The sequence below is a fragment of the Telopea speciosissima genome, chromosome 4 (assembly GCF_018873765.1).
Source record: "Telopea speciosissima isolate NSW1024214 ecotype Mountain lineage chromosome 4, Tspe_v1, whole genome shotgun sequence".
Lineage (NCBI taxonomy): Eukaryota > Viridiplantae > Streptophyta > Magnoliopsida > Proteales > Proteaceae > Telopea > Telopea speciosissima.
Genome location: NC_057919.1, coordinates 4,992,284 through 5,019,987, shown reverse-complemented (window position 1 = coordinate 5,019,987; position 27,704 = coordinate 4,992,284). Strand labels below are relative to the sequence as shown.

General features: G+C 39.4%; 2 protein-coding genes and 1 pseudogene across 2 annotated transcripts; all 3 read right to left on the bottom strand.

The window, feature by feature from the left end:
• Positions 1–1,064: 1,064 nt before the first annotated feature.
• Positions 1,065–8,025, bottom strand: LOC122658190 (annotated as a pseudogene).
• LOC122657530 (UPF0481 protein At3g47200-like) lies at positions 6,118–7,949 on the bottom strand. The gene has a single exon (XM_043852259.1). The coding sequence runs from the start codon at positions 7,776–7,778 to the stop codon at positions 6,129–6,131; it is 1,650 nt and encodes a 549-aa protein (XP_043708194.1). The 5' UTR covers positions 7,779–7,949; the 3' UTR covers positions 6,118–6,128.
• A 2,625-nt stretch (positions 8,026–10,650) lies between the features above and the next one.
• LOC122657531 (probable cysteine protease RD21B) lies at positions 10,651–14,076 on the bottom strand. Its single transcript, XM_043852260.1, has 5 exons — positions 13,523–14,076; positions 12,821–13,056; positions 12,586–12,726; positions 11,066–11,518; positions 10,651–10,977 (listed from the first exon to the last, which is right to left on the bottom strand). Exons 1-5 carry the CDS (start codon positions 14,037–14,039, stop codon positions 10,876–10,878), a joined length of 1,449 nt encoding a protein of 482 aa, XP_043708195.1. The 5' UTR covers positions 14,040–14,076; the 3' UTR covers positions 10,651–10,875.
• Positions 14,077–27,704: the final 13,628 nt, after the last annotated feature.

Genomic DNA, 27,704 nt, shown 5'->3' with positions numbered 1-27,704 from the left:
ATGGTTACTAAGGTGAGACCTAAACCCTGTTTGGTTTGAAGCTAAGTAAAGTGGAATTGTATGGGAGAGGGTTCTCTGAGCAGCAGCATAGTGTTTGGTTTGAAGGTAATTGAAGTGGAATTTTGTGGGAAAAGGTTCTCTGACCAACCAATATAGGGGTGTGCTCCCATGGGACTGCCAAAACGGTTTTATGGTAACGCACCAATGAGGAGGGACAAAATGGTTTCGTATAATCGTATGTAGGAACAGAAAGATCACTTCATGTGAGGAGCATTAAGAGGGTTGCATAACGTATTGTTTCCCACCCGGCCAACCCCACGTCCCACATCTATTTGATGGATCGAATTCAATAGAAAAAAAAAAAAGTATACTTGGTTCAAGGGTTTATGAATGGCGGCCCATCTACTTGTATCACACAATAGGTTTTATGGGAGATTTTTTTTCAGAATAGATTCAAAGTTCCTTTCTTCACATTTTAAGTTTATTTGTGTTGGAGTAGATCAAGTGATAAATTAAAGCTTTAAAAAACCCTGGACTACTACGAGAGTGATAATCTACCATTCTCTAGATATTTGGCATTCAGAATTGGCACACCTTTAATTCACATGGTACAACTAGGTGGGTTACTACAAATACTGTGACATGACTCGTGACTTGGCACGACACGGCTCAGCATATGCGAGGCCGGAAACTATCTTTCAAGAGGTCTTGTCCCGTATAATTTTCATAATTATATACAGGGTTGATGTTCTCTGTGTTGCAGCGCAGTCTGCATCCAGACGACACATAGACCTGCCACTTGGAAGGATAGAGTGGTTATTTTATCCATTCCCATGTGTTTGGACGCTGGGTGCAACTTGCAAACATTGTCCTTTATATATATATACCTTTCTTTTATCTCTGCCGCCTCCAATGTGTAATTAAACTTTTCACATAAAATTATTTCTTTCAAAACAGTAAAAGAATAAGTAGGAGGGAAAACTCAAAACATCGAAACTTCAAAAATCATAAAAGGCGTTTTTTGAAACTTTTAAAAACATTTTCCAATAGCTATTTTAATTTTTTTAAGGGTTTGGCATGTAGTATGCATAAACGCTGTAAAAGCTGTGTGCCGAAGTAAGAAACAATAAGAAGACAGCAGCAAAGACAGAGATGATGGCCCAGGGATTGTTGAAGTAGTTATGTTTCAAGCTAGCCTTCCATGCGTTCCACCTGTGGTTGTGGTGTCGGTTCACCTCCTCCGACAGCCGTGAGAGATAGCTGTTGTTGATGTCGTACACCACCTCTTGACACAGCTTGTGGAACAGCTCTGCCACCTCTGCTTCCCAGCCAGTGCTCGATGATATCGTAGTAGTGAAGGTGCCCCACGTCCTCTGGCGAGTTTATGAGATTATCCATGAATATCACGTACGCCGTGATTTCGTTGATGTTGTCCGGGTAGCACTGCTCGAACGCTATGAGGTTCAGGAACAGAGACTTGGTCCCGTCGTGTATCAACAGCCTCGGTATCCATAGCACCCCGTTCTCGAACTTGATGTCCCAGAAGCGATCCGTCTTCCTCTTCCTAAGCTTCACCCCTGCCTCCTTTAACTCAGTCACCCAGTGGATCAGCTGCTGCCGTCGCTTGTCCGCCACCCTCGCCGAGTTCAATGTCCATTTCATCCAATTCCTCAACACCGGCGGTGGTTCAGGTCCAGGCCCTCTCCTCAAGAGGCTCCGCCGGAACACTTCCAGGCAGTGGAGGCCCATCTGGTCCGTCAAGGGGTCGAATGGGGTGGTGGTATTAGACGACTGACCCATTAATGACTCTAATTTGTTCCTTTCGCGCTTCCTCAGCGGCTCGTCCGTCGGCATTAATGGGTCGAAGAATTGGAGGGCGAGTTTGGCCACCAGCCCTCTCTGGTCGGGCTCACCGAGCTGGAGACCCAGAAGGCGATCGAGTACGAAGAGTGGGATCTGGTTCTCAAGCATGATCATGTCGCGCTGGATGGAGTGCATCACGCCCCGCATTGCGAAGACTGGGTCGTTGTGGGAGTAGCCTAGCTTCTTGAAATCCCCGGCTGCACCTCGGAAGAGCTCAAGCACGAAGCAGCCGTCAAGCACCAACATCTCCACGAATTCGTAGCTGGTGAGAGGGATGGGGCCTTCGTAGCACGCGCGAGCCTTCTCCTCGAGATCTCGGAGGGACTCGAGGTAGAGCTTCACGTCCTGGCGGTTTCGCTTGAGCATCCTGTGGAGGGAGCGCCATTTGTGCTGTTCCATATCTCGGAGGTGCTCCCGGCCGTGATGGTAGGGACCCAGGGAAACGATTTGGGGAACAAAAGCCGTGTAGGAATCGTCACCCTCCCGGAGGCTCCGTGGGATTCGGTAGATGCAGAGCTTAGCCCATGAGGCTGCGTCATGGTCACGACGTGCTTGCTCTAGCTTCCCTCTAATGGAGATCACCCACTCTGTTTCCATCCGATTCCCTTCTTCTTCTTGGAGATTTTCACCGTCACCATTGATGGTTATCAAATGCGAAGGGGAGGGTGCTTTCTCCTCCAACGGTGGCTGTGGCTGTTGGACTGATTCGTGTGATGGGGTAGAACCTGGTGACTTTGCCATGCCAGCTTCTACGGTCTCCCTGAGTTTGACAGTAATGAGGTACCAACTTAATATCTCCTTGTTAAATACTGCTACCATTTTTCTCAGACTCTTCAAGGATTTGTGCTTTGAAATCGAATTTTAGGTCTTTTACAAGCTCCCTTCTTGTTCTCTCTTCCTCCTTTTTTTTTTTGTTGTGAAGGCTGGAAGGGTTTAAGCCCAATCCATGTGTTTGAGTGGTTGATCAGATCAAATTGGAAACACCCCGCCCCCCTCACATGGTGCTTTCAGCTTTTGGATCGTCACAGAATTTCGAAAAGTTCGCAGGTTCTTTTTCCCTTTTTATAATGCTCATTTTTTCCATGTTCTCAGCTTACTGTTGTTTTCAAGTCCAATTGTCAACTTGTTTAGGTTAAACATATCATCCCCAACAAATAGAAATGAGATTGATTGGCAAAGTTTGTCTATAATCTAAATAAATGGAGTATATCAAAATTTTAAACAGATCAGGTGCCAGACAAACAACTTATTTTATTCTCTATTTCACCAAAAATAAAAGGCTTACCTTTTACTTTTCATTGTTAGTTTTCAAAACATGTTGCAGAGAGAAGTTTCCCTGGAAATGTATCCTGTATATTTTTGTTTAATTAGTGATACATGATGGGAGAGAAGAAGTAGTGCTTGATTCATGCTACATGTTGGGAGAGATACAGCTGGAGAGATTTTAAAATATAACCAATTCAATGTTTTCCATAACTTTGGGTGTTCATGTGGGTATAGACCTCTTTCCTGTTTCTACTATTAAAACTGGAAGGACATAGTAATGCACGAATCGTTATCGTCTCCTGTTCTTTGCCCGAACAGGATCGTCCAGTCCCCTCATAGGGGGTGCAAAATGACGACCTAATCCCCTGCCCGAGGGAGGTTAAGTCATCATTTCACACCCCCTATGAGGGGACTGGACAGTCCTGTTCGGGCAGGGAACAGGACAGGATAAAAATTCAGTAATGCACTGTTTTCACAAAGCCACATTTCAGAACTCTGTAGTGCAAGTTGTGCAACCCTATCAATTTCTTTGGTGCCTAGACAACAAGGGATCTTCAAAGTTCATACCCAAGAAGGTGCCTGTGGCAACAAATAGTGGATTCGGACTTTCAGGTGCAGTTTCTTATCATAGCGAATATAAGCATATGTTATGTGACGACATATTGGCATTGATGGTCATGATAGAGTCGATTTCCCACCAAAGTTCTGGTGATATAAAGTGGTGTTTTAGGGATCTAGTGGAGGACATCAAGTTTCTTTTATGGGAGGGTTTGGACCCATATTTATATTATAGTATAGATTATGGAACTAATAGCAAAATTATTTTAACTTGTTTTTAAAAAATAAAAGTTTCTGCCAGAAAAAATAATCTTTTATTAGGATAATAAAGTCCGGTCTATCAAGGAAAAAGAAAGTGTAATCTTTCGCGTCACTATGCCAGTGAAGCAGTTCACTTTACTATGACATTCTTATCCTCACAAATATATCTATTGAGTTGGAGTGGAGGGTTAATTCTTATAAATTCACTTTTCAAGAAATCACTGCACCAAATCCCTTCCCCTTTCCTCTCCCCTTCCCCTCCCTTGACCCCATTTTTCCCTCAGCATCTCTCCCTCCCCTCCCCCTGCCCAACCGACTCCCCTGCCACCTGACCCACGCCACCCTTGCTTCAACTCTGCCCTTCCCTTCTGCTTGGCGCATAAGGGTTTGGGCCATCTAAAATATATGTGTGACATTAGGGTTAAATTGCTACTCTTGGTTTTAGTGATTGGTAAAGCAACTGAGATGCATGGGTTGTGTTTGTGAATAACCAATGCCTTCTACCTTTTCTTATCTGTCTTCTCTATTACCTATTATTTCATTTGGACAGAACGCAACCAGTGTTGGGTTTTGCACTCCTCCCCTAATCCATTTACTGTTATACAAAATGTGAATAGATGGATTGCAGATCTGGGTCTTTATTGTCTTAACCCCCAACCTGAACCTAATCCTGTCATTCCTTCTCCTTCTGTTTGGGACTTATTGGATCTAGCACAGCCAGATTCATTGACCCTAATTTGTGATGTTAGTTTTGCACATGACACTGGAGAGGCTGGTTGGGCGGTTATTGTTATTTATAAAAAGAATTTTATGTGTGCTTGTTCGGACTTAGGCTATGCATGATTAGCTCAGGAGGCCGAAGCAAAAGGATTACTCCTGGGCCTGCAGCAAATAGGATCATTGGGAGATGGTCCACTCATCGTTTAGACTGATTGTCTTGATCTGATTCAATAGCTCACCCAATCTGCTCTCCAACGGCCATGGGAAGCTTTTACTAGTCTATGGGACATCAAGAATATTTTGAAGTCTTTTTCTATTATGTCTTTTTGTAAGCAAACCCGTAATTGTATTCAGGTTACTAATGATTTGGCTGTAGCAGCCAGATGCCCCAGGCAAAAATTGTATGTTTCTGATATTTCATTCTTCAGCTAATATATTTTTCTTACCCAAAAAAAAACTAATTCCTTCTTGTGTTCGGCCACCACCCCTGTACTCCAACAATCAGATTTTGCTTTCCGTCGGTTTATTTGCATTTTGAATCTTAACCTTACTGTAACAGGTGAGGATGGTTCTATTCTATGGATTTGGTGCTTTGTTTTGATAGGCGGAGATTTCTTGTGCAGCGGTAGGTTGGAGATGAGTGCACTGCCAGGTGACTCGACGTTATTGTTGGCATGAAGAGCTGCAACAATGTATGGGAGAGCTGGTCTTGATAGATTCAAGAGAGTTTCAATACTCTCTTCTTTTGAAAGCTGCAACTGAACCAAAAATCTCCTACTGGCTTCCCTGCATTACCCCTCTCTGTTTAATTTTTTTTCAGATAAAATCAAATTAAAAGTCAGATGTCTCCTTTTATTTTTGTGTTCCTTCCGATCGTTTTCCTTTCTTTCCTTCAGTGATTCAGTATGATCATGGGTAGGTGCCATCCAGATTTAAAACCATACATGAAAAGGCATTGCAGACAAGTCCAGTGCTTTACTGTTTCTTGGACGCTTTGTATGTTTCTAGACAACAACAATTGCAAAAGATTGCAGCATTTTATCATGGAAAATAATCTTCTCTAATTTCCTAAAACAGTTTGTAGTGCGGCAGTTCAGGGTGGAGATGTATCTTACGGTGTCAATGGCAATGAGCTCGGACCATTGGATGTCTGAGCTGTCAGGTGTCGACAGCTCCACCCTGAACTGTCACACAGTTTATAAGGAATTGGAGAGGACTAAGTTGGATTTGGTGGCTTTTAGATAGACTGGATGATGGGTTGGTTCACAAGTTACCTAAAAGAGAGAAGGGAACTGATAAAGAAGGAAAAAATTCTGAGCGAAATAATAAAGAAAGAAAAAAATTGATAAAATAGGTAAATTGATGGAACCCTCTCTCCGTCGAGCCTAACTTGGACACAGCTGATCCGATTAAGGTTTTCTCTTTGTCCCATGGAGGAGGAGGAGGAGGTTTCGTTTGTTTCAGGGCCTGTAGTATGCATAAACACTGTAAAAGGTCTGTAACGAAGTGAGAAGCAACAAGAACACAGCAGCGAAAACGGAGATGATGGCCCATGGGTTATTGAAATAGTTGTGCGCCAAACTAGCCCTCCATGCGTTCCACCTGTAGTTGCAGTATCGATTCACCTGCTCAGACAACCGAGCAAGTTCGCTATGGTTGATGTCGTAAACCACCTCCTGACATAACTTGTTGAACAACTCCGACACCTCTGCGTCGCTTCCCAACCAGTGCTCGATGATATCACGGTAGTGTAGGTACGCCACATCCTCTGGCGAGTTTATGAGATTGTCCATGAATATCACGTACGACGTGATATCGTTGCTGCAATCCAGGTGGCACTGCTCGAACGCTATCAGGTTCAGGAAAAGCGATTTGGTTCCGTCATGGATCAAAAGCCTCGGTATCCACAGCACCCCGTTCTCGAACTTGATATCCCAGAAACGATCCGTCTTCCTCTTCCTGAATTCCACCCCTGCCTCTTTCAACTCTGTCACGCAATGGATTAACTGCTGCCGCCGCTTGTCCGCCACCCTCACCGTGCGCGACTTCCTCTTCATCCAAATCCTCGACGCCGTCGGTGGTTCGGGTGTTGGCCCTTTCCGTAATAGGCTCCCTCGGAACACGTCCAGGCAGTGGAGGCCCGTCTGGTCCGCGAAGGGGTCGAATGGGGTAGTGGTGGTACCGGATGAACGACTCAGTGATGATACCAATTTGTTCCTCTCGCGCTGCCTAAGCGGCTCGTCTGTTGGTATTAATGGATCGAAGAATCGGAGTGCGAGTTTGGCCACCAATCCTCTTTGGTCGGGCTCACCAATCTGGAGACCCAGAAGGCGATCGAGTACAAACAGAGGGATCTGATTCTCCAGCATGATCATGTCACGCTGGATCGAATGCATCACTGCCCGCATTGCGAAAACCGGGTCATTGCGGGAGTAACCCAGATGCTTGAAATCCTCGGCGGCGCCTCGGAAGAACTCGAGCATGAAACAGCCGTCGAGCACCATCATCTCCACGAATTCGTAGCTGCTGAGAAGGATTGGGCCTTCGTAGCACGCGCGAGCCTTTTCCTCGAGCTCCCCAATGGAGTCGAGGTAGAGATTCGCGTCTTGGCGGTTTCGCTTGAGAATCTGGTGGAGGGAACGCCATTTGTGCCCCTCCATGTCTAGGAGGTGCTTCTGACCGTGATGGTAGGGGCCCAAGGAAACGATTTGGGGAACGAAGGCCTTGTGGGATTCGTGGCCCTCACGGAGAATCCTTGGTATTCTGTAGATACACAGCTTGGACCATGAGGCTGCGTCATGATCTTGACGTGCTTGCTCTAGCTTCTCTCTAATGGAGATCACGTGCTCTGATTCCTTCCGATTCCCTTCTTCTTCTTCTTCGACATTTTCTCCGCCACCATTGACTGTTATCAAATGGGAAAAGGGGAGTTCTTGCTTCTCCAACTGGGTCTTTGGCTGTGGCTGTGGCTGTTGTTGGGCTGGATCCACTCGCGGGTCACGTGATGGGGTAGAATCAGGTGACTTTGCGGTTCCAGCTTCTACAGTCTCCCTGAGTTTAACAGTGATGAGATACCAACTTAAGAGCTCCTTGTTAAACACTGCTACCATTTTTCTCAGACTATAATGGCTTTGTGCTCTGAAATCAAATTTTCTGTTCTTTCACAAGCTCCCCCTCTTCTCCTCTGTTCCTCTTTTTCTGTTATTTAAGCTGGAAAGGGTTGGTGAACAATGATTATTGCTGCTTAGAGTTTTAAAACCTAATCCATATGTTTGAAAAGAAAACCATGGTTGACCAGATCATATTGGAAAACCCCACATCAGATGATACTTTTGGTTTTGGATTATCACAGAATTTCCAGTAGTTCAAAGATTCTTTTCCCCTTATTTTAAATGTTCATTTCTTAACATGTTCTTTCATGTCAACTTGTTTAGATTAAACACATCATCCCCAACAAACAGAAATGAGTTATAGAGGCAAAGTTTGTCTATAATCTAAATAAATGGAGTATAGAAACATTCTAAGCAGATCATGTGCCAGAGAAACTAATTATTTTGCTTTGTCATTTGTTAGTTCTCCAAACATGTCACATATAGAAGTTTCCCTGGACATGTATCCTTTATATTTTTGTTTAATTAAAATATATATTTTATGGAGTACATACTTAATTACGTTCTTGTCTAATTAATGATACATGTTGGGAGGGAAGAAGAAGTGCTTAATTCATGCTACATGTTTATAACACGTAGTTTTGTTAGTTGATTAATTGGTCACATTTTAATCATGAAATGGGCATATGGAGGTCTGTAATGTCTTTTCTCACTCAATTTCGCAATTGGTTTTGAGTTATCCCCTTCAAGGTATGTGTGAGTCCTCTTTGCCCGAGGATCTTCTGCATAATGTACGCTTGTCTTTGCCATTTGAGCCTTAATAAAATTGGTCCCGCTGTGGGTTTTGTATAAAAAATAAAAAAAAATGTCTATCCTGGACCCTTCAGTTTCTTCAATCTGAATCGAATCACACCTCCATATTGAAATATTTTTACAAAGTCATATTCAAGTTCATTCAATCAGGCTCTCAATTTACCCCCCCCCAAAAAAAAAAAAATCAGGCTCTCAAAACTCCGTCGTACAACTGTGAAACCCTATTAATTTATTTGGTGCAATACGGGGTCTTCAATCATAAGAGAATTTAAACCTATGTTATGTGATGACATATTGACATTGGAGGATTGACATAATAGAATCAATTCCTTACCAAAGATCAGTTGATATAAAATGGTGGTTTTTAGGGATCGAATGGAGGACATCAAGATTCTTTTATAGGAGGTTCCGGGCCCATGCTTGTATTTTTATTATATACCAAGAAAGTGATATGGTAACAATCGACAACTACTTGTATTATTCTAAAAATGATTAAAGAGGGAAACCTAACCCCAGCCCTTTTTAAGCCCCCATCATCTTTATACTCTTTGAACTGAAGATAAAGGGGGAAAAAGGTCATTGGGATTAATAAGGGGTGCAACCAAGTCGGGCTGGGCTGAGCCTAGGCCTCCGTAGCTCAACCAAGGCCCAGTTCTATTATAGGGTTCAACCCAACTTAGCCCAGCTCTGTTTGATCCTGACAGTCGTTATTTTGTCATTTTATAATTATATATATAGGGCCGGGCTGGATGGAAATCATCTCAAGGCCTCAGCCCAGGCCCAGCACTAGAAGTCTCTACCTAGGCCCAGCCCGAGCCCTGTTGGGCTCAGGACAGGTCGGGCTCACCAAGCCAAAATCCAACCCTACGATGTGTACTATAAACTACTCTTTAGCACAAGGGGTTTCCTCCGGGGTAACCCTTGTAACAGAGGTCCCTCTACATCAAGTGCTTTACAGCCTGCATAAGGCGCACATTGTAGATAGGAGTTCTCCTCTAGAGCAGTTCCATATTATTAGGCCGGGTTTCATGGAAGGAGCCCTTTCCTTTTGTGAAAGCACGATGATAATTTTCATTACATATAAACTCATTCACAACTGGAAATGCATCCGGGATCGAACTCCATTGATTCAAATCCAAATCGACCCAAAAATCGACTGGAAGTCTGGAATCATATCAGAACCAGTCCGACTCAGCCTAACTCTCAGATTGAGTAGCTGGAGCCTGAAGGTCAATCTTGAATTGAATTGATCGTAATGCTTTTTCACAACCCTATAGGAAGGGCTCCTTGCAATGGCCCTCTCTCATCTTGCTGTGTTTGACGGTTGGATAGAAAAGACGTGCTAAACTACAACATGGCAGCCTCTCTCAGGTGGAGTGTGAAAGAATTAAGGGTTCAATAGTTAACCAGACATCAAAATGGAGAAAGAAAAAGAAAAAGAAAAAACTAATACAAAATTGGGAAAGGCCACATTGACCATCTACAATGTAATGCAAGCAAACCCTGATCTGGTGGGAGACCTAGTTACAACCCTTCAAAAGGGTAACGATCCAATCCACGACAAAGAAAAGTATCACATAAGCAAAAGGGCTTTTAAGCATCCCCAAAGAAGGACTGCCCAGGGCGGCATTACTTTCATTATTGTCAAGTAGATAAATGATGTGGCAATCTGACCATTGGATATAGAAGACATGGTCTATATATAAGACCTGTCAAATTTCATATTCCAATTTGATCAAATACTCTCTTATCGACATGCATCAGTATATCCACTAAACTGAATTTCTTTAAAACTCTGTAACATATGTGAGAAGAAAAAATTATTCACAGCCCACATCCTTCCTGAAACACCTTCCATTAGGTAGCTTTAATACAAAACCTAGGTTGAACAGAAAATCACCAGAATAGGTGCTAATGCTCCAACATCATAAGCATGGGCAACAAGACGTCGAGAAATAAATACACCAGCAAATATTGATGTTGGGATGGAACTAAAAACAAAGATCACAACTACTCAACTATATCAGAATATAACTGATCAACTATATCAGAATATAACTGATTTATCAATGGGAAATGAAACTGGATTTACAGAGAGTTAAATGAAGCTAACAATAATTCTGTTCTGAAAATAAAGAAGTTCTGTACAACCATCTGCATTCTTAGACCGGGATGGAAGTATAATGGCATGCATGTTAGCATGCGGGTGAACATTCCACCATAGTCAGCAAGTACAGCAGCCCTACACTGTGCATTTCCTCTCCACTATTCATTGAAAGTCATCTCAAGCACTGGTACCCATCTTGCGTCCAGTGCCCCCATAATTCCAGAAAGGTTTAGCGGGGGTGCGCTTCAATGCCTTGACTCCTAATGGGTTGTCCTTGCTCTGTTACAGTAAAGAGAATGTTAGCAAACCGGAAGATAATAATGGTGGCTTAATTTATGAAAATAATGATCAAGAAGTATATCAATACCATTAGGCAAGTCCCGGCTTCAACATTACAGACGGGGTACTCTTCTGGGCAGCAGCTGTAGTGGTCTTCACAGCAGGTGGCAGATTCAAGAGGGCAGCATCCCCAAGCGAAGCAATAGTTTCCATACTCGTACACACAGCAGCAGGTGTTACTTTCTTGGCAGGTGTAGTAATTATCACAAACAGTGGGTGGCTTCACTGGAGATGGGGGAGAGGGCCCAGGATTGGGGGGGTTCTGGCCTTTCTTGATGGGGTAAGAGGCTTGCATGGCAATTCCACACTTGCCGGTCGCAACACCTCTCACATTACGCTCCATCCTGATGTATCCACTCTCACCCCAGCTAGAACCCCAGGAATTCTTCACAATCCAGTAGTCAACACCATTATCTGTGCCATAACCAACAGCAGTCACACCATGATCCAGCGCTGTTTGGCATGTTCCTGAGAATACACCCTGAAATAGTGGAAAGGAAGACTTCAGTACAAGTAGGAATTCGATAACCTTCTATATCCAGATGATACTATTGACCTGGTTGTCCTCAGTCTGCCCCACAAGCACATCTTTCAGAAGACAAACACATGTTGTGTTCCGAATCATAAAGGGACAGAGTTACACTTGTTTTGTGTTTAGGATAAAATGTTTTGCAGTATAGATAGAAAATTTCCTAGCAATTCCACTGGTTAGTCTATCCCTTGTTTTTTAACAAGCCCTAGATCCTGAAAATTAGAACACATGATTTGCAAGAGAATTAAATAAACATCATATGATAAGTAATGGTTCATATGAATATATATAGATTGATTAATAGAGGTCAGTAAACACAGATTGTTGAGTCCCTATTCCAAACAAAGCTCAATCAGATCATCAAATACTCAAAAGAGCAATGCTAGGAGGAACCCAGGTCGGCTTTCTAGAATACCCCCTCCCAAAAGCTTAACACATGGCATCACCTCATTTCATTGTCTTCTTTCCAGGAACTTTTGATTCCATGAAGTCCAATCCAATGTGTGATCCTCTAGATGTTTAAGCCTAGGGTCCCTAGACATTACTCATACTAGAATGGGTGACTTGAATGAGTCCACCAATTCCATTAGTAGGACAATTAACAAAACCTAAATAGTATATTATTAGTATATATGAACCACACCAAGCATAATTGGGGGGTGGGGGACTTATGGTATAATGTCTTAGATTCCAATCCTTTACTAGATCTCAACCCGGCTTCATTTGGTTGTGTTTGGTATCCAATCGAGGATCTCAATCTGGGGATTGGGAGATTTGATAAGAGCCAGATCCCAATCCCCAATCCCAAAAAAACACAGATCTTTGAGATTGCAATCCAGGATACAGTACATCCAAACGCAATCAGTATTCTGGATACCAAATCCAGGACTATGTTCAGGATTGAGAATCCTTGATTGCATGCCAACCGCTCTCTAGGTATCACTTCAATAGTTCAATCTATACCGCACATAACTGATACAATCAAAGCTGTATTAAAGAGAAAGATTGATATTTACAGATTGATAGAGTTGGAAAGCGCGGCCCCCAGCTTCAATGGCAACGCTGACGGGTTGATTGGCCACGGCCTTCTGCAATGACTTCTCGTCGTTGACAGGAACATCCTCATAGCTGTCAATGCTAACAACCCGGGCATTTTTCTGTGGCAACAACAGCAGAAGGGTGAGTAGAAATATTAACAACGACAAGAAGGAAGGCAGATTGTGAAATCGATTTGGGAGAAGAAATACATACCCGATACTGGTCGCATCTGTTATCTGCAGCACTGTAAGGGTAATCGGCTTCGGAATCGATACCACCATTGCTGATGATGAACTCGAAGGCGTAATCCATGAGTCCTCCGTTGCATCCCTGGTTGTACGAGTTGTCGCAGTCCACCAGCTCCTGCTCCGACAACGCTATCAGATCGCCGGTCACGATCTTGTTTATGCCTTCCACCGCAGCAATCGTCGAGAAAGCCCAGCAACTCCCTTCAATTCCCACAAAATAAAATTAAAAAAAAACTCAGATTCCATCAACAACAAAGAATAAAGAAGATGGAGGTGGAAAAGATGTCAACAAGGAACAGAATACTGGACCCTACCACATCATCCACCGTTAGATGCATTGAATCTAGACATGATAAATGGCCCCACCACCGACACTAAAGGAATCCAACGCAAACCCCGCCAAGAAGGATACAATATATATATATTCCAAAACGAAGATAAATATCTTCCGTTCAAATTCCAACTTTACCCTTGAAAAGTCCATATATTTTTAGTTCAGCAAGGGTATTATGGTAATTTAAGATCTCGTTTCCCTTCCTCAGGTAGAATTTTCCTCTGAAAATTGACGGTGGCCCCCGTGGGGTTTGGGACTTTCTTTTTTCCAGATAACCAAACGACGGCAAAATAGTAAAAAAACATAAAAAATAAATATAATCGAATTACTCACCGCAACTGCCTTGATCTTTGACATCAACGACGGCACCCTTTTCCCTCCAATCGACGGAATCCGGTAGACTTTCGCCGACGCGGAAAGCGTAGCGATCGCTCTTTGGCCTTGATAAGCGACGCTTAGCGTCGAATTTGGTTCCCAAATACATAGTTCGGTATTCCTCGTCTGTCAGATCGGCGAACCTGTTCAGGCCGACCTTGTAGGTACGAGTCTCGGCGTTGTGTTCATCGATGAATCTGAGATTATCCTTGAAGATCTCAAACCTCATTTCCTTTTCGCCTAAAGCGTTGTAATTTTTGCCGTGCTTCACCAGCCACGATTCGTATAGAGCCAGTAACTCGTCATGGCTTCTCAAGCTGGAGCCGGACGTCACTCCGTGTTTCTCATCGTAGCTTATGATCGACATGTCCATCGCTGAACAAACAGCGAAGGACACAACCAATAACAGAGCGACCATGGACGCCATCTTAGAAGAAGAAGAAGTAAAAGAGCAGGAAACGAAGGAAAAAACCATGTTTCCAAACACAGAGAAAAAGGTAAGGGAAACTATGATAGTTGTCTCCAAACCGCAAGGGAAGGGGGCATTATAAAGAGAAGAAGAGGGAAGGGTGAACCGTAAATAACCCAATCGGAAAAGGAGATTAATGAAAAGGCACTGCTACTATCTTTAGTCCTAGATGGACTACATAAGAAAGGGTGAAGAACCATCAAAGCATGTGGATTGGATTTGATAAAGGGCAGAGAGTTGGATAGAAACGATGAGAACCAACTAAACGATACCTACCCACCCATAGAAATCGGAACGGTAGAAATTCTGCCACTCGTGCCTCACCAATGGTGGTGGGCCAGGTGGGATCATAAATTGATATTTTATAATAGTATTAAAGGACCAAGCCCAATTCTATCTTTGACCATGGTTAACCTTTTCTCTAACCCAAGGTACGTTAAAAAAAAAGGGGGAAACCGCCCGAAGCGGGTTTGGCTTATAGTCAACGGAAAAAATTGTGTTTGCCACGTTGCCAGTGGCTCTTTTGCTGGTAAGAGTTCTATTGGGCCAAGTAATCCCAAGACATCAATTATTCGCGCACTTGTAGCTATCGGCTCATCGAGCCCATTACAAAATTATATATTTTATTATGATATTTTTTTTTAATGAAGTATTATCAAATTATATAATTAGAAAACGAGAATGTATTATACAATAGGGAGAGGATTCTTCACCACGTCAGTGTGGGTAGAAATCTCAATGTCACACCGATCATCGGGAGATAAAATAGTAAAAATCCAGGCTAGAGTGAAATTGAATTCTTGCGTCGTGGGCATGGAATTAGGAATCAATATCGTATCAATATATAGGCTATATCAGGTTGGTGGTATGAAAAACCAAGAAAGATAAAATAGTAAAAATAATTAGTATCAAAATCTTGGGGAAAAAATCTTACGATTTTAGTCCAATACAACCAATTGATATCAATATCGATATCGATATCGGTGGAGATTGATATCAATGCCGATCCTTGTTGGTGAAAAGTTTTTTCCCATATATAAATTTATTAAAACATTTAAATAGATGGTTTAAAAATCAAAATATTAGAGGATTATGTGTTTTCTTAATAAGCATCTATGTGATAAATATGTGTGTCTATTAGAAGATATGTTTGAATTGTCAACAAATATGTCTTGTGAGAAAAGACTTGGTATTTGAGCAGGTCTCTTGGAGACAATCCTTTGTGGTGTTTATTCGTCTCTTTTGTATATAGAGATATTTTAGCCCAATTACTCTAACAATTTTGTAGAGATTCTCATCTTTGTTTTTCTCTTGGTTTTTACTCTTTATTGTTTATATCCAATTAAATGCAACTCTTGGTGCCCTAAGTAGCACAGTAAGCGAAGTGCAATATTACTAGGCAACCTCATATTTGGGGGTTGCTTTATTTTGGAGGCTATTGTGCAATAACTCATTTTGCATAAAAAGGGCATCTACGTGATGCTCTATATATGGTACTTGAGATTGTTATAATCAACCTTCGTTTATCTACAATTAAGATAAGTAATCTTCATAGTAATCTTTAGGAGAGTGACCATTTAGTAAAACTCAACTCCATAGACTCCTCAAGTTTCTTCATAGTTTTTCATATCCGTACTGCTCTATATATGGTACTTGAGATTGCTATAATCAACCTCCGTTTATCTACAATTAAGATAAGTAATCTATCCCCCTTATCATGTGTTATCATGTATGATTTTGATGGTTATTTTTAACGAAAATTAATTGAATTAAGTTTTCCTTCCTAACAAAGATGGAATGATTCCATTATTAACAATGATACAACTCTATGATTAGACTCTTTCGTCATCATTAATCACCACCCTATTATACAAGGTCAAAAATATCCTCCGTCATATTAATCGATACCTCCATGTGAGGAGAGAAATATGGTCCAACATGATTTCTACAATAGACATAAATCTCTTTACAAACAATAATATTTTCCACCATGTAGAGAACATTAGCTCTTAAGTCGTCGATTATCAAGTTTTGTGGCTCATCTTAGTCATATGTGATATTATTTATTGGGAGTGTTTGAATGATATTTTTTTTATTGTAAAATTAAATGATACTTTTATAGGTGAATCTAGAATTTGACAAATTTTTTTATTGCCTCTAATCTTATTTTCAAAAGTTCTTTATATTAAAGATCTAAAAGGGATTCTCTAAAAGAGTTTTCAAAAATTATTAGAATGTGACATAAAGGGTTTTCAAAAGTTATTTGAATGTGACATGTCATTATGTCTGTATCAAATAAAATTAAAAGATTTACCCAAAAAAAAAATCAAATGGTGTCATTATCATGCACATATATCAAGTACACATGAAATTATATATCAAGTACACATGGAATTATAATATTTACCGTCATTGAAAAAAAAATAGTATGTAATATTGAAAAGGTAAAAAATAAAGTTACAAATTATTTTATATCTTGAAGGGTGTCAACTGGCAATAAAAAATCCCTTATTAAGAAGTTTGATGTTTTCATATGCAAAATATATATATTTTTTGTTGAATCCAATTTTTTATATCTCATGGTTACTAACCATGTAGGGAAGTGAATTTGGTTATCTTTTTTTTTTTTCTTTTGTAATCATGATTCTATAATCATTTAAGGTGGAGTGATATGATTCCGATTGAAAAAACTAAAAGATCTAAAGGCAGACCTAAAACGATCATAGGAAAAGTGATGAGAAAGGACATGCATAGTATAGGTCTTGTACCAAATATGACATCAGATAACGCTTCTTGAAGGGTAAGGATTCGAGTAGCAAACCGCATTTAGTTGAGATTCTTCTGACGTGCTAGGTTGTGCTGTGTCTTTCCTCTCATTATTTTTCATGTTTTTTTTCTGTTTATTTTCATATTTCATTAGGAATGTTCCATTCTTCATTTTTGTTCTCTCCCCCATCCCTCTTTTCGCATCTTTTCTCTCTTTTTCTTTTTTGTTAGAACTCAATTTTCCTTTGTTTTTTGGGATCCATGTAGCGAACGCGTTAGAGTTGGCACAAAACTGATTTTGTTGTTGTTGATTGTGTAATAATTTATCCAAAAAAGAAATTCATGAATGTGTAATCTATTTAAAAAACTATTTCCATGTTTAGTAAATATATTGCTTAGATGTAATCTCATTTTTTTAATTAAAAATTTTATTACAAATTATAAACTAAAATACAATCTAATAACCAAAACGAGAAAGACTTTCATGTGATTGCAAAATATTCAATTATTAGGATTCCCCTTACCTTTAGGCTTTATAACCCGTAGAAGTTACAACCAAAAAAGCCGTACTTATTTTTCTCATCAATTGTCCTACTTTCAATTGACTTGTGGACCTATAGACCCCAAACCTTTAATCAATCCCAAATTTTCTTGAATAAGGATTTTAAATTCCGCATTAGAGTCGAATCGGTCCTACCAATTCCAGTCTGGACCAGATTGGAATTGATCTGAAAAATCCTCTAATCAGTCCCTCAAATCTGAAAACCCAACGATTCTATACTTTTATTTGTTTGTTTTCACTAAAAAGTAAAAACACACGATGGAAGAAGTTATTTATTTAAACCGATCCACTTGGATTAAGTCTTAACAGCTTTCATGTTCAATTTCGTTTTCTTCCTTTCTGTCATTACACTATTACTATTTATAAATCAGAATCTGATAGAATGGGAAACCGACCTATCAATCTATCATGCATGTGAGTTGAATTTCCCACCCAATTGAATTGGGATTGAAGCAAGTTGGGGAGCTCCGATAGTAACTGCTTGTCCACCAAAAAGGTTCTCTGAGCTGTTGGGTAACGGATACACTAGCATTCATGTATCTATCTCTTTTATTCAAACATTAAATGATCTCGTTGCCTTCCCATGCATGATACTGTTTTGATGCACTATGTTGGTGTGCTTTTCTATGCCGTTTGTTCAGGGAATTCTCTCCGTTGCAATTATTAGGAAACAAAATTCATGTCTTTTATACTTTTGAACATGCTCTTATTGGCAGTCACGTAGTTTGACAACAATCTTTTACCCTTATTAAAAAATAAGAATTGTTGTGGATCATGATCAATAACAGTACTAGACGGATCAGGTATGGTGAAACATCTATGAACCCTAGATTTTAGGTTAAAAAAATGGACTTTTGACGCTCAAACACAACCAGATTTTTTGTCACATCCTCTCTCTCTCTCTCTCTCTCTCCCCTCTGTGATAAAATGTAGATTCCTACTAAACGGATGATTTAGACCCTGTATGAGTTTGATTTTCCACCATGACATCATGGGAAACAAAATATCTTTATTAATATTATTGTTTTTAATGGAGACGAAACAAGGAAGACCAAATCAAAATCAAAATCAGTGATGAAATCGAAAGAGAAACATGAATCTCATCCCTACCCCGAGTCCAAATCCTCTATTTTTGCATGCCTCTACTTTCTGTGCGTCCTACACACAACGGAGTGAGCAAAGACCGCCTTACCCCTGCTCGAGCAGGGGTAAGGAAATCTTTGCGCACCCCGTTGTGTGTAGGGCGCACATGGAAGTAGGGGCAGACGGACGTAGAGGATGCCGATTCTTCCTACCCTTTGCCCCATTTTGATTTTAATGTTACACTAATAACATGTGTGGAGGTAGATGGAACACATGTGCACCCACTTTTCTCAAGTCTCAAAGGATAAAATAAACGGATTGAGTTTTCCTTAAGTCATGGTAGATGGGAAATCATTTATCGTGGAGTTTTAAATACGTGCGAGAAAATATTGAGAAGATATTTTGAGGAACATAGTAATCCATATAGGGGTTTGTGAAGCTTAGGACGGTATGGTGAACCTTTACAAGAAGGTAAGGAAAAACTTTCTCCACCTAAAATAAAGGTTACTTGGATCTCCAATTGGTATTATATCAAATGTACACTACCATCTTACAATAACAATTAAAAATAAACAAATGGCGAACCTTAAGGGTTTAAAGGTGTATTTGATCGTTAAATAAATATTGGATTTTTGTTTTTCCAATTGGATTTAACCCATCATTGTTGTTTTATCTTAAATTTTTATTTAAAATATTCATATCTTGCCAACCAAATACATCCTAAGAGAGATTAGTTGCTCTCAACTCTCACCACCTAGGCCTACGCCCCAATCTTGATATCACTAGCTACTGCATAAGAAGCACAACAATTTGAAAATAAGCTTGCGTTTGGTATGTATTTTAGAAAATAGATTTTGGGTCTAGAATAGAATAAAATGTATTGTTAAGTGAAAACAAATAAATGAGGATCAAATTTTAAAATGCATTCCAAACTAGTGGACTGGATGGTAAACTTGGTTTGTGATTCGGCAAGTAATTGTATTTTTTATTTTGGTTCAAATTTTTCCTTGGATCTTAAGTGGATATTGCGTGGGGATACGACAGATATTCCTGCATTGAGAAAGCAATAGTTGTCTGTGGGGCATTGTAAAAGGAGTGCGATTTTTTTCTCGAATGAGTGATTATTAATTGTTCTCCGAATTGCGGGTAAGGCAGTAATATCCCCCTTGTATTTTTTTTTTATTAATTATTTCTATTTTAATAAAATCTTAAGGACCAAATATTCAAAGAAAAAAAAATGATGGTACCATACTCTGCTGTGTTTTTTGTTTGATCCGGAAAAATTGGCACCGACTGCCATGTTCTTTGTATAAAAGCACTTCCTTGTTCCTTCGTTTGGAAGGGAAGCAGCCCGTAAGGTTAAGGGTTATTTCCAAATGCCCCCCTTAAAAATAGCCAAATTTATAATTGTCTCTTAAATTTTCATTAATTCTATGTGCACCCCTGCTTTCCAAACTAAGTACCATTATAGTTCATGCCGTTAGACAGAGATGTTATATTATAATGGATCCTAATTTTTAAACTTTGATGGATCATTCTGTCATTGGATAAGGTAAAATGACCAAAATAATCTTACCTGGAAAAAAAAAAACACAAAAAAACCGACCTACAACTCATCTTCCCCAAATTGTTTAGGGTTTGGGGAAGATGAGTTCTTGAATCAGTTCTCCCGTGTTCTGTAACTCTGCCCTACCCTTGAGCTGTTCAACGATTGATAAGGAAATATTCCAATAGCGATATGTGTTGTTTGTATGGTAAATAATGGTAGGAATGGCTATGTACTAAAATATCAAACATGGCTAATTTACAGAATTAGCCCTTTAGGAAATATTTTACTTTTGTGCAACAATTAAAAAGTAGCCTCATTAGTTTTTCTTTCGGCGACCCTCTGACATGTTGCCAGTCGCCGCCATGGACGGATGGACCACTAAAGATTATCTCTGTCGCTTTAATTTTTTTTTGGTAAGATGTCGCTTTATTTATAGATTAAATACTTTATCATGATTTTTTCGTTTCTTTTCTTTTCTTTCCTAGCCTCCTAAGGTATCAAACTAACTATCAATACACAAAACCCCATGGACAAAGGGATTCCCCATTGTCGTAGTGTTCGTATACGAGGGCCCATATGTCAAGAAAGAGAGAAAATGGTGCATGATACCAGTTAAGGACCAAGTTCATGATTTTGTTACATAGCGTTTGATTCTATTTAATTTCTTTTTAAATGTGTGAGAGAGGGTGCCCGCTTGGGAGGCATGTGCAGGACTCCCAAGTCCCAAGGACCCAATCCCAGCTTTGCCAAGTTGCTTCTGTTCTCCGCTCCGTAAGCAACTGACACACTAGCATGGAACGGGTTTCCTTAAGATAATCTGACTGAAATCATGAACTCCTTATGGGTCCCATCAAATTAGCCCATTATACACCGAAGCTCTCAACCAATAGAGTGGATGTAATGAATCAGGGACTCGTTATGGGTTCCATCAAATCTGGCCCACGTTTTCCCACCACCGAAGTTCTCCACCAATATAGTGGATGTAGTGGACCCTTCATGTCCCCAACTAATACTGACAGTTACCTGAATTTCAGTTATCTCATACACCAAAGTGGATCAGATCAACCTCTCTTTCTCACAGAATGGGCTCAGTTCCTTTGCAAGCCCACTATGCCTTAAATGCCTTTGCTGTCCTAACCACGTGAGTACTGTACACCATTCTTTAGTAGTCCTCAATTATTCGATGTGGCCACACTGAGGCTTGACTCAGATTCTCTCATCAAGCTTTGCCGTGCTGGTATAATAAGCATGACCCAGAAGTGGCATGTATTGACAATGAATGGCTCGGTCCATGCTTAGCCCACAAAGATGTGCGTACGGGCCCAGCCCATTTATTATTGGGGCTTATTTAGATTTGAGTCTCTTATAAATATTTGTCCAAAGGTAGAAAAATATCCTCAATTTGTCCACATTTCAAATCTTCAATTATATAGCCCATTATCCATTGTCTTTACTATATAAAATTGCAGGGTTTCTAATCATTGCCTACAATAATTGGTAATTAATTAAAATTTATTTCAATTTCAATCAAATTATTTGTCTTTGAAAAAAATAAATAAAAAATATCCATCCTTGGTTATCTCTCTCCCTCTCTTTACTTTATTTTGACAAGTGGCAAAAGTTAGTTTGATAAGGAAGCCCGGTATCCGGCCTATCAATAAAATTTGGGAAAAATTATTGATACCCGAACATACCACATGGTAGGCTACCAATGTTGTCTTTTTTTTTCTTTTTTTTCTTTTTTTTTTTTTTTTATTTTTTTATTTTTTTGGTATACCTACCAGTTTTGTCACTGCTTGTCCTTTTTCATAGCAATTATCTTTTGTCCAACCCTTATTCAATATAGTGTAGGTGTGGTTTGCTTGCCTATCTATAATTATATATTTTTCACCTTAAAACATTGGAGATTTTTGTTTTTGGGTAGAGGGATAGGAACACCGTTCGTGTGCGGTAAATTAGCGGGTGGCACCAATAGGAGTGAGGGATGGATACCATACAAGAAAGGTAAGGGGTTCATTTTAAAAGAAGGAAGGAAGGGTGGGGGGAGAGATAGACACAAAGGGCACTAGCTTATAGTACATCAGTGGTGTGCCCATCGTTTTCCCTTTGTTTGTATCAACTTTGGGAAAAAGAACTTTGTCCAGGAGTGTGGCCTACGCCAGCACTCCCATGAGTCTATCTCTCTCCTCTCTATATGAAAAGATATCTCTACCCTTTTGTTTTGAGGAAGAGAGATTGACACATGGGAGTACTAGCGTAGGCCACACTCCCAAACAGGAAACTATTTCCCATCAATTTTATAAGAAGAATATATCTTTTTTGGGAAAAAGATCTCTATCTGGGAGTGCTGGCGTAGCGGAGTGTGGCCTATGCTATGCCAGCACTCCCATGAGTCTATCTCTCTCCTCTCCATATGAAAAGATAGCTCTGCCCCCTTGTTTTGAGGAGGAGAGATTGACACATGAGAGTGCTAGCGTAGGCCACACTCCCAAACAGGAAACTATTTCCCACTAATTTTATAAGAAGAATATATCTCTTTAAAACAAGGGGGTAGAGGTGTCTTTTCACATGGGGAGGAGAGAGATAGACTCATATGAGTGTTGGCGTAGGCCACACTCCCGGATAGAAAACTGCTTCCCATATTTTTTTTTGATAGACAGGCCCCAAGAAGATTTGAACTTTTGACGTCTTACTTATGGGGTGTTTGCTCAGTTGGATAAAAACAATACTTGTTGCTCTGTCACAACATAGTGAACTACATTTAAACATTGGCAAGACATTGATTGACTATGTTGTAATCATATGAGTATTTGAATTTACATGTATTGATAGTATTTGTTCTGATTAAAAAAATTTTGAACAAAAAAATCAAAGCATTAAAAGAAAAAATAGAAATTCTAATGGGAAACTAATTTTGCATCCATTTAGTCATCTATAAATTAAGAAAAAAAGTTTTATGATTGGTGGAGTATAGTAGTAGGACATGGTGGTCTAAAGCAATATACCACAAAAATGGAATAAAATGTCCCCCAAGATGAAATGTCTAAAATACCCTTAGAATGATGATATCTATCTCTCCTATGTCCCCATACTACCCTGGTTTGTTGGACTAGAAAATCCCATCCCATAAACTGTTGGGCTGGATTTTTTCAGCCCAGCCCCAGCCTACGGGCTTGAAATCACAGCCCAAGACTGGAAAATTGTGGCTGGCTTAGATTTTCAAGGCCTAAGTTGCATCCCCAATCCATGTAATAGGCCTATCAACATGGGCCTGGGCTTAAATTCTACTCTGAATTCTGAGTGGGGCTAGGCCTTGCTGTTGCATTTTGGCTAACCTGAACCGAAGTACATTATATATACAGTTATCTTGTTCTTAATACATCTTCGTTGTATATGTCATTGGATTATGTATATAATAGATTAGATCAGAATAGATAGATTAATAGATTAATAGATTGATAGATAGACAGATAGAAATGGACCCACCCTCTGTCACCCTCGTGGACCCCCAATTTATAAATTTATCAATTGGGAATAAATTTTTACTGCCCCTTTTAGCATTTGAGGAATTTTTTTTTCCTTCAAGTTTATGTGTGTTTATTGAGAGGACAATGAGGTCATTTAATATGAAGAGGAGAGAGATAAAGATAAAGGGTGCTAGAATATCCTTCCCTCGGAGCTCAGAGAATATTTTGCCACCACATAGTATATAGACTTATAGTCCTAGATGGAATTTAGGCATTTTTTGTCACAGAGGATGAAGAGAAGTGATAGTAGTGAGTCTCATCATTAACTCATGTTCCTTATTATTGAAGGTCCGTAATACCTTTTCTTGATCGAATTAGAGGATAGTAGATGAAGAGATTCTATCTTCACCTTAGGTGATTGAAAACTCAATCCTGAAAAAACTGTGCTCTAAGTAACGGAACAAATTATAAATGAAAAGAAACCAAAACTGCTACTGTTTTGTGTGAAATGGAAACTATAAAGAGCCACCGGACCCACCTGCTCAATTACCCATTGATCTTTTTTCCATTGGTCTTTTCAAACCTTACAAAGATTCTATTCAATTTTTCCTCTTTTCAAAATTTAAAGATGGAAAAGGAACACTAATCGGTGTTGTGTCTCGACATGTACCCATATACCAGACACAGGTATACGTAAAATGACTGATGCACCCTGGTCTTTTCTGCCTTTTCAGGGGGTGCACTGATCATTTTTTGGACAGCTGTGTTTAAGCGCAGATACACGCTGAGGCACAACACTGATTAAGGTTGTTTCTCCCCTCAAAGATACTACTGGAATGAATGAATGACACAAGATAAACACAAAGAAAAGATAAAGTCTCTTTTTAACAAATCTGCTATTGTCTAATCTCTTTAAATGTTAAGACTTGGCACATGAAAAACACGCTCTATGATGGAATTGACCATTAATTCCAGCCTCCGACATGGATTAAATTGACGATGACAAGAAGTTTGGACAAACTGGAAAAGAAAATTTATAGAGAATTAATTTTTTTTTGACTTCAGTCTTACTAACTTGGCTCTCAAGTCTCAAGCGTCGTTTTTAGTTCTAGGGCGCCTGTACTAGTTAGAGAGTAAAATTAAGTCCAAATTTTCATGCTCATGTGGGTCTTGCTAAGCTGCCTGCCTCTTAACACAATTCTTTCCTTCTTTTGTTTTGGGATGCTTTGAACGAACATGTGATGTTTTCATAAACAGTAACATATCATGGATTAAGGTCTTGGTCTTGGTAAAAAAAAATATCATTTTTTTTTTTGGGATCAAAAAGAGAATTTTTTTTAAAAAAAAATTGGATTCGGCCTGATATAATTGATCTGTATCAATATCGATATTAGTATTGATATCGGCATCGTGGCCAATACTGCCACAAATATGGTAAACTAAAACCTTGATATCAGTATTCTTATTTAAACAACAACCAAAAAACAAAAAAATGAAGCCCACAAATATAATTGATGGGTGGTCGGAAATGAAAAAACGTTTTCTGTCTAGGAGTGTGGTCTACAATAATGTTCCCCTGTGTTTATTTATCTCCTCTCCTCTGTGAAATGACATTTCTGCCCCTCTTTAGGGCAGAAGAAAGATAGACACAAGAGAATGTTGGCATAGGTTGCGACAAAAACTCCCTCCCCTAAGAAATAGTTTGAAGTTGCGTTTTGTATGTGTTCTCCCAGTACATTCTTGATTTAGAACACATTTTGAAATGAGGAAATTGAGAAAAATTAGGTTCGTGAATGAATTCTAAATCTAGAATCTATACTGAGAATCAATACCTAACAAAGTGTGAACATAGACTCTGTCAAACTTCAATCTTATCAAAATAATCTTTAATTTATTTTTTCCACACTTTGTTTTGACATATAATAAATTCTGATTGAGTTGAAACTAACATGCGAGCAAGAACCCCTAATTAATGACTTCTTGTCCACAATATCCAGTAACCCAACCACCATTTGAACTCGTGGGTTCCAATCCCCCAAAGACTTTCAATTCCCACAAAATGAAAAGACAAATCATTGCCTTTCTTGTCCATGAATGGGATTGTGGTTCCACATAGTCTAGTCTCCGGCCATCTTGCAATGTATGATTACACTAAATTGATGCCATGGATTAAATAAAATTAGGGAGAGGGATAGGCACACCTTCCGCGTGTGATTAAATAACAAATGGCATCAATGGGAGGTGTGGTGCGGGACAGAACATCATATAGGAGGAACAGAGTGTCATTTCAACAAAAGACGATGATTGTATACATTTTTTTAATTAAGTATATTATACCATTTTTTGACTTCTTACAAGACAAAGAAGATCGTTCCTTATGTACAAAGTATGGCTATTCCAATATATGATTATAGGTTCAATTAGCGATGTAAACAGAGCAAATTTGAAATGGATACACTAGTATCTGAATATAAAGTAAACCCATTCATAAGTCGAATCTGAAGCAAGTGCTATAGGAAGAGTTTACTACCACCCAAAAATGTAATAGTCCGTCTAAAAGTTATTTGAATTCATATCTGATATTTGATTGTCAAAAAAAATATCTGAATAAACTGATACAAATTCGAATCCAGATTTTCGATTATCCATTTGCAAGGCTTTGCTCAATGTAAACAACCGTGGTGGTTAAACGTTACAAAACCCATGATAAGAATCATCGTCATCTCTAGAATTGTTCCATGGACCTTCAAAATACGTTAGCCTCTACTCATATCGTAATAATGTAGCAAGTTTTATTTTATATTACTATGAGGTTAAACAATGCTTTGGAATAAGTTCAAAAGAGTGAATAATTTTGAGAACAATTGAAACTTTAAAAATACAAAGGGAAAATGCATGGAACCTTCTCACATGTATTATTATAGGGGGGAAATCCTGGAAGCAGCGTGGTCATGTGCTCAAACCCAGACATAGAAGGATGCAAAATGACTGTCCCACCCACCCCCATGAAAGGTAGAAATCCCACTTTTGTTAATGTTTCTACACACGCTTCCATTGGTCCTTGCATTGTCGCTGAGGCCACACTACCTTTTAGGGAACTCTCTCCTATTATGAGATTATTTTTTTTTTGGAAAAAGACTAGGTATGCCACTAGGGTGCCCAACGTGTGTCATCCACTCTTCTCTTCCTTTGAAAAAATCCTTTTGCCCTCCTGTGTCTAGCACTATGATTAGTGTATGCCACTAATTTAGTAAAAACAGGCGACATATCCAACCCTCTCCCTTATTTTTTTTAAGATGAAAAAATTAATAATTAAAAAAAGGAGGAAGGTTCCCTACATTGCCTTAGTATAGTTTTAAATGAATAAATGAACCTTCTTTGGAATTTGACAACAGGGGTTGAGGCTTATATGACATATCACCCCCTCACATGAATAGTAACATGTGAAAGAGATGTGTAATCTCATTTTTGAGTTTGTGTTGTACAAAGATTTTTCCATTTAAAAAAATGAATGTGAGAGGATGTAAAATACCTCGCTTAGACAACCCTCTCTCTCTCTCTCTCTATATTGAGATAGGCTAAGGTTTTTACCAAAAAAAAAAGATAGGTTAAGGTTGACACATGGCCCGTCTCGATCGTAACCATATATGTTTTTATATATATCTTGTAGTAATCAAAGTCAATGTGACGTAGAGAAATCATATGGATGAGAGAGAGAGAGAGAGAGAAAGGGTATGTAGACACCTGCGCCTAGACATAACGCAACACAAAAAGACCGGTATAGAAGGACCAGAGGTCCACTTGTCTTTTCACACTGAATTGTGTCTAATGTAGATAAATTCCGAGACACAATACCAGTTAGTATTCTTTCTTCCTAAAATAAATAAGAGGATCTCATTTGGATGGTTTAATGGTTATCTCTATCCTCGTTTAAAAGTAATAAATCGATTGTTTCTTGAAAAAAATGTGATTAATCTCTGCGTAACGTAGGCGCTTATCTGTCCGTACTTTATTGTATATTTATAATTTCTAAGTACACACGTGTCTATTGCTTATCTTTATCTTATCCATCAAATTGGGACTTGTTTGGTCGGTGTCTCTTTTTTAAATAATTAGCTCATAAGTTATAGAAAATAAATAAATGTATTTGCATACGTAAAGTCCGTGGGCGGTATTGCACATGTAATGCACGTGGGGGTATTTGCGTATGTAATATTGTAGTGTACATGGTGATAGCTGATTAT